Genomic DNA, 19,045 nt, shown 5'->3' on the forward strand with positions numbered 1-19,045 from the left:
AAGCTTGGGTACATTTTTAACCTTGTAAGGGCCAAGTTTAGAAGTGCACCCATCATGCAATTAACTATCAGGCCCATTGTTGGCTCCAATTGTCAATCTTGGCTGCCATACCCCTTGGTGTCTCTTATTCAAGAGACACTTGGGGTTTTCAAAAACCAGCTCTGTTTCAATTTTCTTTGAATAAAAAAGTTATGGAATGAGCACGTTTAAGAGATCAGACACATGGTTGGGGAATAACAGGAAGTGGGTGTCACACTCCTCAAAGGCTGAGAACCACAGTCTGAGATACCTCTTTTCTTGATCAAGCAAAGACTTCCCTATCACTGGCCGCATCATAGGGGAGGATTTGCCTTGGGGGCTGTTTCTGGTGAATAAAGACAGTTGCTTCTCTCTTGGCTCAGCATGGGCACCAGAGGTGCTGTGGGATGGATTTCATGAGTATAAAACAGGATGTCCATTTCCTGGGCAAAGGCAGAAGGTGGAGTGTGTGTGGCCAAATTGGGACTTCAGAAATAATCATTAAAGGCAAGATTTCTGGCTGGAGCTTGGGGGAGGGTAGCTCTGAAAACCCAATAAAATAAGAGTTTCAAGAACAAAGTGTCGAGGTACAACAGGGCCTAACCAGCAGCTTGTTTAAAGCAAAGCATGTGCTCTATCAGTGACCTTTTGCCTGTTCAAGATATGCAAAGGACCCTTCCAGAGCTTCACAGCCCGACTGTAAAGTAAATCAGATCTTGGCTCCTTCTTCCATTTCCCCTTCTCATAATTTAAAGATGAATTAGGTCACAGCAGAGACATAGCACCACAGAAGTGCTACTACAATCAAGTTTAAAAACCTCCATAGTCCTTTCATTTCCACACTTCCAGAAATCTCATTAAAGAATATGGATTTCCCTTTAGCTCACTGTATTTCTTTTTCTGAATGGTTTGAGTTTCGATCTTTGAAAGGCACAAAATCTGTATTGTATGATTCCGTTTGTATGGACTTTGGAACAGGTGCAACAAACCTGGAGTGGCAGAAAGCCGATCAGTGATGCCAGGGACCAGGATTGTGGGGGACGGGGGAGCGGTTGACTGGGAAAGGGCACTAGGGAACTTTCTGGAGTGATGGGAATGTTCTATATCTTGCTAGGGTGTGGGTTACACAGGCAAATACACTTGCCAAAACTCTTTGAATGGTGCACTTGACATCCGTGTATTTTACTGTATGTAAATTATACCTAAGTACAGTTCATTAAAAGCTAATAATTTCAGAGTTATCAACTCTGTGACCTTGAGCAAATTCCTTAAACTCTCCATGCCTCAGTTTCCTCAGCTGTAAGATGGAAATAATGATAGCATCCTACTTCATAAGGTCGCTGTGAGGAGTAAGTGAATACATCACACAAGGTTCTCGAAGCTGTGTGTGTGGCATGTTGTAAGTACGCCACAGTGTTCACCATCAGCTCCACTCATGAACCAACCTTCATTCCCCCCTGCTTTATTTCTGCAATGTCTTATTTTCCATTTTTCCCATCTTTCCCTTTTTGGTCTATCCTAGTGCCAATCTGAATTTCTCCTTGAATAAATCAGTTGGTCTTCTGGCCCCAAGTCTCTCCCCCTCAAATGCAGCCTCCATGATGATATGGATCCACACTGATTGTGATCATATCTCTACTACTGCTCAAAAACCTCCCACTGCCCACAAAAAAAAGACTCAAACTCTCAAGTGTGACTATATAAAGACTTTCCTGAGGTGGTCCTAAGAATTCTTTCCAGTCTTAACCTCTTGCTGAGGTTTATCATTACAATTTTTATTTTTAAATATTTTATTTATTTATTTGACAGAAATAATACACGCAGGGGGAGTGGCAGGCAGAAGAAGAGAGAGAAGCAGGCTCCCCACTGAGCCAGAGCCCAATGTGGAGCTCAGTCCCAGGACCCTGGGATCATGACCCAAGCCAAAGAAAGACACTTCAGCAAATGAACCACCCAAGCACCCCTTATTTTATTTTTTAAAATATCTTATTTATTTGAGAGAGAGGGAGAAGAGAGAGAGAGAGTGCATGAGCATGGGAGGAGAACAGAGGGAAAGGGAAGGGGAGAAGCAGACACCCTGCTAAGCTGGGAGCTCAATTCGGGGCTTGATCCCAAGACCCCAAGATCATGAACTGAGCCAAAAGCAGGTACTCAACAGACTGAGCCACCCAAGTGCCCCTCATCACTTTTTCTTTTTTAATAAACCCTGTACTTACTGTCAAACTTGACCACTGGTTTCCAAACCTGGCCTTTGAACAAGTACCAACTTGGATGCATCAGGCCCCATTTGACAGGCCTAAAATGGGACCCAGACACCCATCTTGGGTTTTTTGTTTGCTCATTTACGTGTTCAGTGGAGGCATAACGTGCACACAGGGAAAGGCATAAATCCTAAGTGAACAGCTTGATCTGTTTTGACAAATGCCTATACCTGCATAACCCACACCCTACCAAGCTAGAACATTTCAATACCCCAGAAGATTTCTTCATGCCCAGTGGTGTGTTGGTAAAAGTTTAACAACTGATGCTCTGGGATAAACAAAGCTCTGCTTTGGAGCATTTACTGGTCTCTGTGGTGGAAGTATTCCCGGCATGGCCATCGATATGTCGTCACTGAAAGAGTTGTTACTGAAGAGGCTCCCAGTTGGTCCTTGTGAGCCAGTCAGTACCAGCTGACTTTAGCACACCACTGCTGTGCCCCGTCCAAATCAAGTCAATTCCTGCTGATTCTGCCGGCTACCATGAAGCTCTTTTCTCTCACCATAGATTAACTTTGCTTATCCTAGAGTTTCATGTGAATGGAATCTTAAAATACAGTACTCTGTTTCTTTCACTCAGCATGGTTTTGAGATTCATTCATGCTGTATGTATCAGTAGTTGGTTCTTTTTTCATTTTTGTTTTTACTTTGTAGTATTCCATTATATGGATGTTCTATAGTTTGCTCATCCAGTCTCCTGGTGATGGACGCCTGGACTGTTCCCAGTGTTGAGAGCTATTATGAATAAAGCTGCCATGAACATTCTTGTGCAAATCTTTCATTTCTTTTGGGTAAATACTGGTGATGCTAATGGCTAGGTTGTAGGTAGGTGTTTCACTTTATGAGAAACTGCCAGACCGATTTCCAAAAGGATTGTACCATTTTTACACTCCCATCAGCCACACATGAGAGTTCCAGTTGCACCATATCTTTGCCAATACTCAGGGTTATAGGGATCTTCACTTTTTTTTTAGGGGGGGGGGAGGTAGAGTGAGGAGTAGAGAGAGAGAGATAGAGAGATAGAATCTTAATTAAGCCCAGGCTCCATGCCCAGCACCGAACCTGATGCAGGGCTCAATCTCACAACCCTAAGATCCTGACCTGAGCCAAAATCCAGAGTCAGACTCTTAACCGACCCAGGAGCCAAAAATGGAGTGCCTTGGGTGATTTCATTTTACAGCCAGGTTCAGGGGCCACTGGCCTGGACTGGTTTCAGTTTACTAAATACTAATGGCTAACATTTATTGAACATTTACTATCTGGATCTGTCCCAAGACCTTCAGCAATGTTCTATCATGTAAGCCTCACAACAACCCTATGAGATAGATACTATTATTCTTCTAATTTTGCAGAAGAGGAAAATTAGGTACAGAGAAGTTAACTAACTTGCCAAAGGTCACATAGCTTATAAGTGGCAAAAGCTAGGCTTGAAAACAGGCAGTCTGGCTCTGAGACCATACATTTAACCATTGAGTTATACTTGCCCATACAAATTCTGTATGCAGTCATCCTATTGGGCTTAATCAGTAATTGCTGACATTATTATTGTAATTCAAATCCTACACATCCTTCGAAGTTCGAAGTTCGGCTCAGATTTCACCTTTTCCAAGTTATCTTTGACTCCCCTTCTTCTCTTCCTGCTGCTATGGAATCCCTCAGTGTAATCATGCATCCTTCAGAAATGTCCTTTATTCCTGTATTTTGGTACTGTCTTATCACCCACCCCTTATATTTGTAAGGTTACTGAGAATAGGGTCACTCCATGTTCATCTTTCTATTCCTGGCATGTTTGTGGACTTGAATATAATGTTTTTCTAAATACGCTATGGGCAGAATCACCAAAGTCCTTACAAAGGAGCTCTCTTCTTGGGAGATATCTTTTTTAAAAATTAGAAATTAGATTACCTTTTTCCTAAGGAAAAGAACACACCGCTTTACTTTTTTTACTGAGTGGAAGTGGACGTGCATCTGATGCTTGTCACTGCAGGCTAGAGGAAACCATGCCATGTGCCATATTTAATTTCCCAGTAACGTCATTATCTCCTGTCTGGCTGCCTCTTTTAAAGCTTCTGCTATTTTTTATATGGCCTGGCCCCACTGGTCAGCTTCTAGCTAGTTCCAAGACTACCAGATCATAATCAGTCATTTCCTCCCATCTTATATATGAAAAGCAGGAGCAGCTACACAATTTGTGAGGACATAGTGAAAAATGAAAATGCAAAACTTCTTGTTCAAAATGTATAAGAATATCAGATGGTAACAGCAGAGCATTAAAGCAAGAGTGGAGTCCCGTGTTTTTGCACAGGTCCCACACCTGTGATGAGAAGCGACACAGCCCTCCTCAGCAGATGAAAACCAATCACAGAAAGCTGAGCATGGGCACACTTTATCTCTAAAGCCCTCCACTTGGACAGCCCGGGTGGCTCAGCGGTTTAGTGCCACCTTTGGCCCAGGGTAGGATCCTGGAGACCCAGGATCTAGTCCCACTTCGGGCTCCCTGCATGGGGCCTGCTTCTCCCTCTGCCTGTGTCTCTGCCTCTCTTTTTCTGTGTCTCTGTGAATAAATAAAAAAAAAAAAATCTAAAAAAATAAATTGTAAAGCCCTCCACTTCCTCTTCTTAACATAAAGACTGCTGAAAAAGAAGCCACCCTGGTTCTGTGTTACATTAAGGCTGACTGTTATGGATCGAATTGTGTAAAAGGATGTTGAAGTCCTGACCCCCAGGACCTATGAATGTGGAAATGTGGTCTTTGCACAAGATCAAGCTAAAGTGAAATCATTTGGGTGGACTAAACCAGTATGACTGGCATCCTAGTAAAAAGGGTGGTGTGGGGGTGCCTGGGTGGCTCAGTCTGCTGGAGGTCCAACTTTTGATTTTGGCTCAGGCCATCATTTCAGGGTTGTGGGATGGAGCCTCAGGTCTGGCTCTGCGCTGGGTCAATGGAGTCTGCTTGAGAGTCTCTCTCCGCCTCGCCCCCTGACCCCACTTGTGCTCACACTCTCTCTTAAACAAACAAACAAATAAATAAGTAAATAAATAATAAAGGGGGGCGTTGAGACGCAGAAACAGACCTGCATGGAGGGAAAATGACGCGAAAAAGCACGCACACAGCGAGAACGCACTCGGACGGCGCAGGCCGAGCTGGGATGCTGTAGCCACACGCCCAGAACTGCAAACATTGCCACAAACTACCAGAAGCGGGAAAACGCACTGAACAGATTCGCTCTCAGCCCTCAGCAGAAGGAGCAACCCCGGCCCAGCACCTCGATGTGTGGCTCCGGCCTCCTGGCCCGGGGCACAGCACGTTCCGTCCCTCGGGCCGCGCGGGCCGTGCGGGCCGCGGCCTGCAGCCTCCGGCCACACCAGGCTCCTCGCGTCAGCCGCCTGCCCTTGCCGGGCTCCCGGCACCCGCATGGACAGACGTCCCGAGACGCCCGCATCGGGATGGGGCCCGCATCGGGATGGGGCCCGCACCACGTCCGTGCTGCTGTTTTTCAAGACCTCTTTTCCTCCAGAGGCGAGGGCGGGAGGTCGGCCTACCTCAGCGGCACCTCCACCTCGTAGAACACGGAAACCCTCGCCTCCGGGGCTCCGCGCCAGTGAACGGCCGCGCGGGCTGGCGCCCGTGAAGCGAGGTCCGCGGCGGGGCTTCCCGGCCGGAGCTGGACCGCGCGGCCGCCGCGCCGTAAAGGGGATGCCCGCACCCGCGGGGGCCGCGGTCACGTCCAGGCCGCAGGGGGAGTCCAGCCTGCGTCCTCCCCTGCCGAGGCCCCGGGACTCGCACACGGGGCCCAGCCCGCCGTGCTCCGGGCGGAGGCCGCGGAAGGCGTGGGGAAGCCTCCGCCGTAGGGCAGGCCGCGGGGCCTGGCGTCCCACCGCCCGCCGCCCGCACCGCCGGGAAGGGAAAGGGGCAGAGAGCCTTGGCACCCGGGGTCAGAAAGGGCGGGGAGAGCTGCTTTGTGAGGGCACAATTTGCAGAAGGCTGCAAGCCGGGGGTCTGCCTGCCCGTGCCCCCGAGGGGCGCCTGGAGCAAGGCCGCAGCCCGGTCCGTCCGGGGCTCAGCGCACCCAAACATGGCCGCCGCAGCCGGGTTCCGGGGCCGCAGCCGGCACTCCGAGTGACGCAAGGGCGACGGGTTGCATCAGCCCCCGACCACGTGCTCGGCCCGCCCTTCCGCCCACGAACCCGGGCGCCGATTGGGCCACGTTAGGGCCGTGACCCCCGCTCCAGCCAATGGGCGGCGGCCACAGAGTGCCCTCGCCGCAGAGCCGTAGCGCGAGGTGCCTATAAAAGGCGCCTGAGGCGGGGGCGCGCGCCCCAGAGACGCGAGCAGTCGTTGCGGAGGTTGTGGGCGGTTCCGACGCCGCCTGCCTGGCATCTCGGAGCGCCGTCGAGCCCACAGCGCAGCCGACATGGAGGTCGAGCCCGAACCCGAGCCTGAGCCCGTCACGCTCCTGGTGAAGAGCCCCAACCAGCGCCACCGCGACCTGGAGCTGAGCGGCGACCGCAGCTGGAGCGTGGGCCGCCTCAAGGCCCACCTGAGCCGCGTCTACCCCGAGCGCCCGGTGAGAGGGGCCCCGACTCCGGTTGCCGGCGTCCCCCGGCCCGGCCGCCATCCCTGCGGCTCGCCCGTCGCCCCCCACCCCCGACGGCTGGTCCCGCGCAGGTCGCCTCCCCGCTGGGGTCGCGCCCTGCCCTGCCGCCATCGCTCCGCCCTCCAGACGGGCTGCCTTCCCGCGTCCCCTCGTCTCGTGTCCCCCAGCCCCTAAGGCTGTCGCCCTCCCGCCCCGCCTCCCAGACCACTGCCCCGTCCGCTGGGTCTGGCTTCCGGCCTTGGCCCCGCCGCCGAGACCGCGGCTTGACCTTGGGTGAGTCCTTGCACCCTTCCAAACTCCGTTTCCCCGAAAGAGCAGGGCGACCGGCGTTCCGCACTGGGAACTGGATAGAAGCGAGGACGCAGGAATGCTGCGAAGTGGATCTTCCGAAGCAGCGTCTCGGTGCGGGGCAGGAGGGCGGGGGCCAGCGGGGCCAGCCCCGGCCCGTGGCTAGGGACACGGGGGAGCGCCCAAGGAGTGTGTGTGTGTGTCCTCGAGGCGCCGCAGCCGGCAGCGAGACGTGGCTCTTCCCCTCGCCCGCCGCCTTCCGCCGCGGCCCCTCCCTGCCCGGCGCGCCGGACTCCGCGGCCTGTGCCTGGTCCCGGGGAGGAGCCCCGCGCACTCTCTGCTTAGAGGGTTTTAGAAGGAAGCAGGCAGAGTCTGGGCGTTAAGACTTTGGCTCCTCAATTACAGACTTCCTCGCTTTGTTTTGGTTGACACATCTGTCAACATCCCCCTTAGCACCGCCCTCCCTTCCCTCCCCACCACGTGACGGAGGCTGCGAGCCGGACCTTCCTGTATTTACTTTGTACCCTGATATTATGTAAGTGTCAGCCGTGTGCTCCGCTGCCCACAAGTGCGATTCTGCCTTAAACAGGAGAAGGCATCTGGGCGACAAAGACTGTGAAATTGTTCCCTCTTACCTGAAAATTTGCAGCGTGTGGTAGCTGGGGGGGGGGGGTAGGTTGTCAGGCTTTTTATCCCTTAATTGTTGAATATGGAATGTAGAAGTGAGCTTTCCTTCCGAGTTATTCTTTGAATTTTGCTAGTTTATCTAAAAAGCTGTCATTCCTTCAGCATTCCCCTTGGGACTATTCGTGGTTTCACCACAACTGTTTCCAAGAAACTCGGAGGCCGAGGTGCTGTGAGAATAGCTGTTAGGTCCACAGATAGGTGTGGTCCCTAGTTGCATCATTTGGTAAAAGTGTTTTGGAGGAGAGCTTCCCTTAAGGGCTTCCTTGGGTGACAACCATCACTCCTATTAAGTCTGAAGACCCAAAAATTGTAAATAAAAGACCTCTCAGGTGTGTGAATTTGTGCATAAAAATTATGACTGGAGGGGCACTCGTCATTTGGTTTCTTACTTTTATAATAGTTTAGCATATTTGATTTCTTTTTTCAAATCAGCCTTCTGATTTGATGGAATGTCAGGTCAGGCCTTTTAAAGGGAAAAACACAGGCATCTATGGTTTTCAAAACCTTTACTAGTGTGGAACTCTTTATGTAATGCAGGACCCCACCTCTAGCATTTAACAAGATTATGTGCATAGCATTACCAGTAAAGTCAATCAGAACAGTGGTGAAAAGTAGTATACAATTTGGTTCTGTAGTTCAAGGTGCGTGGTGTAAAATCCTGATTTATGCAGATAAATAGATGCAATTATTGTTTTGATTGATTTAAACAGTTTGCTTTATAATCTCCAGCTACTTGGCAGGAGCAGCTTTATTCCAGATTTTGCATAATTGTTTGTTCTGGCCTTGGGTTGGTGATCTCTATAGAGTACTGGCTTTGGTATGTATCATTTGAGGCCGTTATTTTTAAGTATGGTTTTTAAATGAATTTAAAATCTAGTTGATTTTAAAAGTGAGATTTATATGAAAATGTGTAGAGTCCCTGTGGTTTTGAAATCACTGGAATGGAGATGACGGTTGGAATCCTGACTCTTCAGCGGCGGGTGAACTTGGACAAGTCAGTTTCAGACTTTTCCTCCCTTCAATAGGGGTAGTAAGCCTCATAGAGTTCTCTGAAATACTACCTACGCACCGTTTCCTCTATACTTGGATTTGTATGTTGGGAAAAGTCTCTTTGAGAGCTTAGTTTAGAATTGCTTTATGTTTGGGTCCTGGGTGGCTCAGTTGGTTAAGTGTCTGCCTTGGGCTGAGATCATGATTTCAGGGCCTTGGGATAGAGCTGCTCAGTGGGGAGTCTGTTTTTCCCCCTACCCCTCCCCTTGCTTACATATACACACACACTGTCTCAAATAAATAGATAAAATCTTAAAATTAAAAAAAAAAAAGAATTTCTCTTAGGATAATACTAGGTGATTTTGGTAAAGGCTGACCTTGGTTGGGAGTACTTTGAGTTTTCTCTGAGACCAAACCAGGTTTTGAAGTTAGTTGCTGTGGGATCCCCAAATACAATTTGTGTTTTTTTTTTAATTTTATTTATTTATTTATTTATGATAGTCACAGAGAGAGAGAGAGGCAGAGACACAGGAGGAGGGAGAAGCAGGCCCCATGCACCGGGGAGCCCGACGTGGGATTCGATCCTGGGTCTCCAGGATCGCGCCCTGGGCCAAAGGCAGGCGCCAAACCGCTGCGCCACCCAGGGATCCCCAATTTGTGTTTTTAGTGGCAGAAAGGAATTTCCTTGGGAGTTTAAAAGTCAAGTAGGTCACCATAGATTTTGTGGATTGGAGATAATTTGCCATCCTAAATTTATTTGCATGTTAAAGAGAAATTCAAAGTTCAGTGCTTTCTATAGAGGAGTTTTGTATATGAAACCTTTGGGAAAAAAAATGCTTTCCTGTGATTCTAGGGAAAAACACCCATATTCAAGTTATTTCTATCAAAGTTTCTTCTGTATTTGGGAACTTGTGGGAGCTAAATGCTGACCTGTGGTACTCTTTCTTTCCATGATTAGCGTCCAGAGGACCAGAGGTTAATTTATTCTGGGAAGCTGTTGTTGGATCACCAGTATCTCAAGGACTTGCTTCCAAAGGTACATCATTTACATGTTAACTTTTGAATGTTTTAAAAGCACTTACCAGGTTAAATTCAGGTCCTAAAGTACCTCCTTATTATTGTTAGCAGGAAAAGCGGCATGTTTTGCATCTGGTGTGCAATGTGAAGGGTCCTTCAAAAACATCAGACAGCAGCGCAAAGGTATGTCTGCTTTTCCAGATTATAACAATCTGTGTCATTCAGACTCTCATGGTAGAAATAAGGGGAGTTGGAAAAAACTCTTAAGAGATTTTAGTGCCTTTTTATTATCAAGTAATATTTTGTTTCTTCCCCAGCGAGAATCAGGAATTAGAAACTTACCAATACAAGTGCATGTCTACTCTCACAGTAGTATGCCAGTGTTGTGGGAAAGTAGTGTTCTACATTACACAATCTTCTGGGACATGATTTGACCTACAATAGCTGTGTATCCAGATCACTGAACCAGCAAGGCACTTTAAAATGGACTTTTACTAAATTTAGTGTATAATAAGCTGCTTCTAAGGAGTCACTCATTTTTATAAACAATAAAAGAAGTGAATATATTTCCTTTGGAAATTTTCATTGTGACTTATTTAATTGGATAGGAAAAGATCACAGTCTCTATCAAGTGATCTCTAAAGACTTTACTTATGTTTGAGAGCCAAAGTAGTTTATTTTTCATTTCACAGTGTTGACTTAAATATACAATAATAATATTCTAATGTAGTGATGCACTCTAAATTAGGATCATGACTCTTTCATGAAACATCTGAACATAGAATAGGAAATTTCTTTCCTTTAGGTTGCTGGTTGGGTTGTATTTCTAAATCTTATTGGTCAGATTTAGTTTCTTGATTTAGTAAATTTAGTAAATTTAGCACCATAAAATCTATAGAACATTATCAGGATACTTTAACTTCATTGGAAGATTTTGATAAAATTACAGCATAGTTATTCTAGGAAAAAATAGAGAATTTAAAAAATATCTATATATTGAAATTGGATTGAATAAATTTCAGAGTATTTTTTTACATAACGTTGCATTTAATTTTGTCATTCAGAGGGTCAGGGTGAGGGACATAAGCCATTCACAGCAAAAGAATCCTTTTAGTTTTGTTGCAGACAGTTGCATCAGATCCTTTGTTCTAATGTTCATCTTACACTTTCTTAGGTTGCTGAATCCACAGAGCAGCCTGCTGGTCTCCATCAGGGACAGTATCCTGGGGATTCCTCAGGAGATAGTTTAAGACAAAGGGATGTTCTTCGGAACCTTTCTCCATCTGGATGGGAGAATATCTCAAGGTGAGTGTTACAATAGAGCACCAGGTTTATACAACATGAATGTGCGTCATTGCATCAATTTTTTAGGAATAAAGTATGTTTATGGTATATAGTCACAGAACTTTAAAATGTAAAAAATGTTGCTTTTTAAGGGCTTCACTCTAAAGATCTTTTATGCATTTAGCTTAATACACAGCCTTTTACAAACTTAAAACACATGGGGGTGCATGTGTTGGGAATGTAGGCATTTCCCTTCCCATGTGGTTGTGCTTTGCCTTGTGCTGACCTCATGATAGGGACTTAGTGCTGCAGAGAAAACAGCTGGTGTAAGCATCTCATAGCTGCTTTGCTGAGTGGCTTTGTGCTTTGTCTGTCATAACAATGGGTAACAAAAGGTGAAAAGATTAAGAAATGCTCTGCCACGGGCTGAGTTGGCAGTGCTAGGGAAAAAAAGGTCTTTTCTTTAGAGCAAAAGCCAGGAGTGACTAAATGCTCTGATGTTTGGATTTCATACCTCTTGGAACACCTTATTATGAAAGTTGTTATGGGGAAAAATAATTAACTACAAGTTGAAATTCTGTAATCCCTTGACTCCTGCTTCCCTTTTCCTATTGGTTTTTAATAATTTTGGCACAGGTATTTGAGGAACGATGAGTTGTTTTTTCCTTAACAGAAATTTCAAATACACACAAAAGCAGAGGGAACGGTGTAATGAATCTCCACGCAGCCATCACCCAAACCCAGTAATGATCAAAGTTTGACCATCCTTGTTTCATCTATTCCTCCTTTGCTTTTTCCTTTCTGAAGTGTTTAAAAGTAATTCCCAGACATCATGTCAGTTCACCCCTACATACTTGAGTTATCTTGCATATTTACAATGCTCTCCTCATGAGAACTACAAAAGCACTTTGTTATCCTCTCACTTCCTTTCACTGTAACTTTTTTAAATGATCAAAAACAACATTATACCAAGACTTACTTGAATTGGAATACCATTTTGGAAACTCTGGTTTCTCTAACTCTGGTTAGAGAATTTGGTTAAAAGACAGTCAGCATAGGGGCACCTGGGTGCGTCAATTGATTAAGTGTCTGGCTCTTGATCTCAGCTCAGGTCTTGATCTCAGAGTCCTGAGATCGAACCCTGCATTGGCCTCCATGCTGAACATGGAGCCTACTTAAAAAGAAAAAGACTGTCAGCATATAAATTGGATAATTGGATAGAAACACTTAAAAGTGTTTCTCTAATTCTAGCTATACAACATGAGATTTGTGGCCCATATGCGTGTTAATTTCACCTTGATAAAACTTGTTGATTTTATTCAACACATATTTATTGAGTAGCCAATACATAGAACTTTAAGGACGGGAGTTAACCAGCAGTGCTGATCACATAACCAGTTCCTGATTTTTCCACAATTCTTAGTTTCAGTTTTGTGAACTGCTGCCAAAGAAGTTTACTGTCTAAGGCACACAAAGCTAAAGATGACACCCATATCCCCTGCCCTTGGCTGTTTAAGAAACAGGAGTTTGGTGTCAAACATGTCTCAAATCCAGCCCTGCTATTTAACTAGCTCAATGACTTTGTGCAAATTCCTTGTCTTCCCTGAGCTGTATTTTGGCTCCCCTCTGTGAAATAGAGGGGAAAGCTCCCTCCTCACAAGGTCATTGGGGATCCAGTGAGATAACAGTCCAGCAGCCTGTACAGGGTGGTCAGTAAGCACGTATGAGTGATGCCACATACACACATAGCTCAGCCCCACATGTAGCTCAGATTTAAGGGTGGGGAGAAATGAGTATCAGGGGGACTGATCCCCTATCAAGGGTAGTTTTCTTCAGGAAGGGCTGTGAGAGAGATGTGGGTTTTTAGAGCGGCTCTTTGTAGGATAAACAGTGGGTTTGGAGCTGCAGTGAGACTCAGCAGATGGAGAACGGGTGAGGATCCACCTAGCCTGAAAGGGTTCAGATTGTTTATATGTCATAGTAATGACATGGTGTGAGAACCCAGTGCTGGGCACGGGCTCTTGTGTCCCTGTGGGACCTGGACCATAGGGGGGTTCTGTCAGCAGTTTCTGTGCTTATATGACACAGGTGCAGCACACAGTAATCTACCGTGTAGCTGTCCTAAATAAAGCCTCTACCTCTTTGATTTGAAGTCCTAATTATAATTTAGGCCTTTTATTTATTTATACTACACCAGATCAAAATGAGTGTTTTTTAAAAATCTTTCATAGGCCTGAAGCTGCCCAGCCAGCGTTCCAAGGCCTGGGGCCTGGTTTCTCGGGCTATACCACCTATGGTTGGCTGCAGCTCTCCTGGTTCCAGCAGATGTATGCACGGCAGTACTACATGCAGTAGTAAGTCCTTCCCTGTCATGTGGGGGGCGGCCAGCCAAAGAAGGAGGGATGGAGGGATGAGGGTATTCATCAGTTTCTGTAGAGGCCTGCTCTTTCTGGTCCAGTGGAGGAGAGTGTAAATAACTGCTCCCTAATTCAGGGGGACTTATGTCTGTTTGTAGTTTCAGGAGTTCATTGAGAATCAGTTACTTCCTTTTCAATACGCAATATCTTTAAAGTTTTGCGAAAAATTTAATTTGCTACTATACCATGCTTTTATAGTTTTATGCTTCTAACTCCAGGTGAACTTTACCATGTGCTTCTCTAAGGAGCAGAAGAGGCATTTATAGATAGAATTGTTAGTAAAGAAATTCTTCACTAAGTTCAAGAAAAGTCAAGTTTTCATATACCTATTTATAATTTTTGACAGTAAAACATCCTGTGTAAATAAGGTTATGAGAAGCAGTCTTCACAGTGTTTTGCTCTCAACAGTATCTGCCTCTGTCATTTTCATTTTAGTTTAGCAGCCACTGCTGCATCAGGGGCGTTTGTCACCTCACCAAGTGCACAGGAGATCCCTGTGGTTTCTGCACCTGCTCCAGCCCCTATTCACAACCAGTTTCCAGCAGAGAACCAGCCAGCCAATCAGAACGCTGCTCCTCCAGTGGTGGTTAACCCTGGGGCCAATCAAAATTTGCGAATGAATGCACAAGGTGGCCCTATTGTGGAAGAAGATGATGAAATAAATCGAGATTGGTTGGATTGGACCTACTCTGCAGCCACATTTTCCGTTTTTCTCAGTATCCTCTACTTCTACTCCTCCCTGAGCAGGTTCCTCATGGTCATGGGAGCCACTGTCGTCATGTACCTGTAAGCACATGATTTGATTTCCTTTTTTCCCTTTACTATGAGTTAACACCACATGGTGGCTCAAAGTAAATATAGATTTTTCTTTTTTTTGAGCAGTCGCAGTCATTGTTTACGGAAGTGTATTTTTTATTGTGTTTTTAAAAAAGATTGTATTTATTTAGAGTGTGTGAGTGGAGGGAGGGGCAGAGAGAGAGAATCTTAAATGGACTCCATACCCAGTACCGAGCCCAATGTGGAGCTCAGTCTCACAACCCTGAGATCATAACCAGAGCCGAAATCAAGAATTGGATGCCTAACTGACTCAGCCACCCAAGAGCTCCTGTGAAAGTGTATATAAATGGTACATTTCTGGTACTTTCAATGCAAGGAGCTGAGAGCTTGATTGGACACTGCTGAGAACACATTAATGGTGTGTTAATACAAGAAGAAAATTCTGTTTTCTTCTAGATAAGGTAACTGCCAGGCTCATGAACCACAATAATATGGCCCTTCTAAGGCATGGAAGGGAAAATTATATTTCTTTTGAATAAAACAAGCTACAGCTCTTGCCTTCCAGGATAAAGGTCAGGCACTGACTGCAGCATAGCTTTGACAGGCCAGGGAACCTTTACAGATCTGATATTTGGCTTTATCCATTGCTCAGAGTAGTGGTTCTCAACTAGGATGACATTTGTGACTGTCACATCCAGAGAGCTGTTCCTACTGGCATCTAGTAGGTGGAAGCCAGAGGTGCCGCTAGGCATCCTGAAAAGCACGGGACAGCCCCACAGTAAATCTCCAGCCCAACATGGCAGTAGCACCAAAGTTAAGAAACCCTGGCCTAGAGGAGTACTACGTCCTTATTGTCAGAATTGATAAGTTTTTCCTCTATAGGGAAAATGGCTTCTTATTTTATTTTTAAAAATCTTAAGAGAGAAATATATGAATAATATAACAAATACTCATATCCAGAATTATTAATTGTTAATATTTTGTCACATTTGCTTTAAGACTTTAATTGGATTTTCCAAATAAAATTTTAGGCAATTCCTTAAGATTTACAGTCTCTATAATCATATATTTAAGTGGCCAGATTTAGGTCTTATTATTATCCAGATTATTACATGTTATAATCCCAACTCTGTGTGCATGTGTGTATTTATCCCCCTCCACCCCCTGCTCAGATTTGCAGGTATAAAGTTTAGTTTGGATGAGCAAGTGTTTATAGAGCACTTACTGTGTGTAGGTGCTGTTAATGTCGGGCACACGGTGCTGAATAAAACATAGTCCCCCATAGTGAGCTTAAAGAAGCTGACAGGCCAGTGAGGAGGTCTAGGAGATGGGGTGGTAGAAGGTGTCTCCAGACGGGCCTGGCTGTGAGCTTCTAATCAGAGCCCTGCTTTGATGAGAGGAGGAGAACAACGGGGGCCTTATCTAATCAAGAAGACCCTTACATTCTTGAACAAAGTTCACCATGATGAGCTGAGGTAGAATTTATGTGCTTCCTTTGAAGGCATCACGTTGGATGGTTTCCATTTAGACAGAGGCCGGTTCAGAACTTTCCAAATGATGGTCCTCCTCATGAAGCTGTTAATCAGGACCCCAACAATAACTTACAGGTAAGGAGCTTCCAGTGGGGCCCAGCAAGCTTCATGTGAAATGCCAGGCTCTCAAATCCTTAACCATTAGGTATTTAACCTCATGGTTTGCCATTTCTTTTTCTTTTTTAAAGATTCTATTTATTCATGAGAGACACAGAGAGAGGCAGAGACACAGGCAGAGGAAGGAAGAAGCAGGCTCTGTGCAGGATGCCCGACATGGGACTCGATCCTAGATCTCCAGGATCAGGCCCTGGGCTGAAGGTAGCACTAAACTGCCGAGCCACCCGTGCTGCCCTGCCATTTCGTTAGGCTGAAGTTTCAAGATTTTTTTCAAATTTATTCTTAGAGCAGTAGCTTTTTTTTTTTTTTTTTTAAGATATATTTATTTTGAGAGAAAGAGCATGCAGAGGTGTAAGCAGAGGGAGAGAGAATCTCAAGCAGACTCCATGCAACAAGTTTGGAGCCCGACACGGCTTGATTCCATGACCCTGAGCTTATGACTTGAGCAGAAACCAGGAGTCAGACACTTAACCAACTGAGCCACCCAGCCTCCCTGAGCAGTAGCTATTTTTGAAAAACATTGAATATGCCATAAAATCCATCAGGTATTTTAGTCATGTGGCAATTTGCATTTTGACATATGTAAATAATGTTTTCTTAAACTCACTATTGAGCATTCAGTGGTCTCTAACGATTATTGTATAATTATATAATTACTATATTATATAAGTATTATACCATGGAAACTGCTAGTAGTTATTTTAATTAAGGATTAGGGATAGAGAAGCACATCTCACAGACTAAATTTCCTGGAGAATTTCCCTAAGTTTATAGAGCAGTTTAATCCATAATCCTTTTTTTAAAAATAATTCTTTTCTTTTTTTTTAATAATTTTTTTTAAAGATTTATGTGTTTATTTATGGGGGGGGGGGCAGAGACACACAGGCAGAGGGAGAAGCAGGCTCCATGCCAGGAGCCCAACGTGGGACTCAATCCCAGGACTCCAGGATCGCACCCTGGGCCAAAGGCAGGCGCCAAACTGCTGAGCCACCCAGGGATCCCCTAATCCATAATCCTAAAGGATATTCTTCTGTAATATAATTTGTCACCCTAGTATCTGTTCTTAGAACCCAGAGTTTCCATTTTTGGTTTCTTAGAACACTGCCAAAATTAGGATATTCACGTTTAATGAAATGGTTAGCTTAATTCATGAGATTAATAATAAAGAGCTAATTGCTTCATTTGTTCTAAATACTTACTGCTGGGAATTTTCAAAACTGTGAGAAGATCACCAGCACAGTTGTGCTGTGAGGCCTGAAAGCTCCATTCCCGGAGGCCTGGCTGCCAGGGATTTACTCTGCCCTTTCCTAACTCACATTACATTATTTGGTGTTTGTCACGATCCTAATGGTTTTCTCATTGTGTTTCCATAACTGTAGGAAGGCCTTGATCCTGAAATCGAAGACCCCAACCACCTCCCTCCAGACAGGGATGTACTGGATGACGAGCAGACCAGCCCTTCATTTATGAGCACAGCCTGGCTTGTCTTCAAGACTTTCTTTGCTTCTCTTCTTCCAGAAGGCCCCCCAGCCATAGCAAACTGATGGTGCTTGCTTTCTGGCTGCTGGAGGCTTTGACAGGCATGGACTGGATCACCTGACTCCAGCTAGATCTCCTCACCTGGACATGGCAATGGCACAGAATTCAAGAAATCAACAAGGAGGAGGTTATGCTTTTGTTGATCAAACAAAAGCAGAAAATAAGACGTGAAGCCATGATACAAATTGCTGAACAAAAAATGTCCGAGGCTTCTCATGTCTTTATTCTCTGAAGAGCTTTAATATATACTGTATGTAGTTTCATAGGCACTGTAAGTAGAAGGCATTAGTGTCGCATGTTTATGCCTGAGGAACTTTTCAGATGTGTGTGTCTGCATGTGTGTTTGTACATAGATATCATAGACGCAGAAATGGTTCTGCTGGTACGATTTGATTCCTGTTGGAATGTTTAAATTACACTAAGTGTACTACTTTATATAATCAATGAAATTGCTAGACATGTTTTAGCAGGACTTTTCTAGGAAAGACTTATGTATAATTGCTTTTTAAAATGCAGTGCTTTACTTCAAAACAAGGGGAACTTTGCAGAGGCGAAAGCCTTTGCTAGGTTTTCTGTTCAATAAAGTTTTACTATGAATGATCCTGGCAGAGACTCCTGTCGTCTTAGCTATCAGCTCCTTGTCCATGGTCACTGAATGATCAACATTTGGGTTGCTGACTTGTGAGTCACGTGAACATTTTGCTTCTTTTGCAAATGAACTATTAGTACTCATGAAGAATGATATGGTAAGGCCATGAAAGTTTTAATTTACTAAAAATGTACTTGTGTTTGCCCCTATCCCCTGATTCCAATGGTACCCGCTCATGTAGTGACCATCAAACTTGAATTCCCTGGATTTAAAGTTAGGGACAGTGGGGTGGCCTGGCCGCCTCAGTCAGAAGAGCATGCGACTCGATCTGAGAGTTGTGAGTTTGAGCCCTCCGCTGGGTGTGGAACCTACTTTAAAAAAAGTTAGTGTCAAAAAAAAAAAAAAAAAAGTTAGTGTCATTGCCAATTCTGTACTAATTATACCTGCTCATATAGCAGGCTTTTGTAAGCTGAGCCTGCTTTGATGACCTAAATCTCAGTATTAATTTTGAGACTAATCTTAAAAACACAGCTCTGTATTTTTCACACACAAATAGTGTTACAGGCAGAATGCTGAAGGCCTGGGCAGGTGTTTTTGGCAGAGTACATCACACTTATCGTATCATGGTTGTGATCATTTAATCATCACTGAGAACATCATTTACATTTTTTGAAAAGATCTTATTCATGAGAGACACACAGAGGCAGACACAGGCAGAGGGAGAAGCAGGTTCCCTGCTGGGAGCCCGATGTGGGACTTGATCCCAGGACCCCGGGATCACGACCTGAGCCAAAGGCAGATGCTCAATCACTGAGCCACCCAGGCATCCCCATCATTTACATTCAATAAACTTTCATTAAATAATTCATGGCAAGATGCTGGATAAATACAAAGGTATTTCATGTATGGTTGTGCTTCAAAAAGCCAACCAAAGA

The 19,045-nt window shown here is 45.0% G+C and overlaps 1 protein-coding gene across 3 annotated transcripts; it reads left to right on the forward strand.

The window, feature by feature from the left end:
- Positions 1–6,593: 6,593 nt before the first annotated feature.
- Positions 6,594–18,126, forward strand: HERPUD1 (homocysteine inducible ER protein with ubiquitin like domain 1). Of its 3 annotated transcripts, none has more exons than XM_055332070.1 (8): positions 6,594–6,843; positions 9,797–9,874; positions 9,964–10,038; positions 11,030–11,160; positions 13,371–13,493; positions 13,992–14,342; positions 15,835–15,940; positions 17,362–18,126. In XM_055332070.1, exons 1-8 carry the CDS (start codon positions 6,691–6,693, stop codon positions 17,524–17,526), a joined length of 1,182 nt encoding a protein of 393 aa, XP_055188045.1. In that variant the 5' UTR covers positions 6,594–6,690; the 3' UTR covers positions 17,527–18,126. The 3 variants fall into 3 exon arrangements, with proteins under 3 accessions (XP_055188045.1, XP_055188046.1, XP_055188047.1); XM_055332071.1 differs by having other exon boundaries at positions 9,967–10,038; XM_055332072.1 differs by lacking the exon at positions 15,835–15,940.
- The last annotated feature ends 919 nt before the right edge of the window (positions 18,127–19,045 follow it).

The sequence above is a fragment of the Nyctereutes procyonoides genome, unplaced genomic scaffold, assembly GCF_905146905.1.
Source record: "Nyctereutes procyonoides isolate TBG_1078 unplaced genomic scaffold, NYPRO_anot_genome, whole genome shotgun sequence".
NCBI classification, from domain to species: Eukaryota; Metazoa; Chordata; class Mammalia; order Carnivora; family Canidae; genus Nyctereutes; species Nyctereutes procyonoides.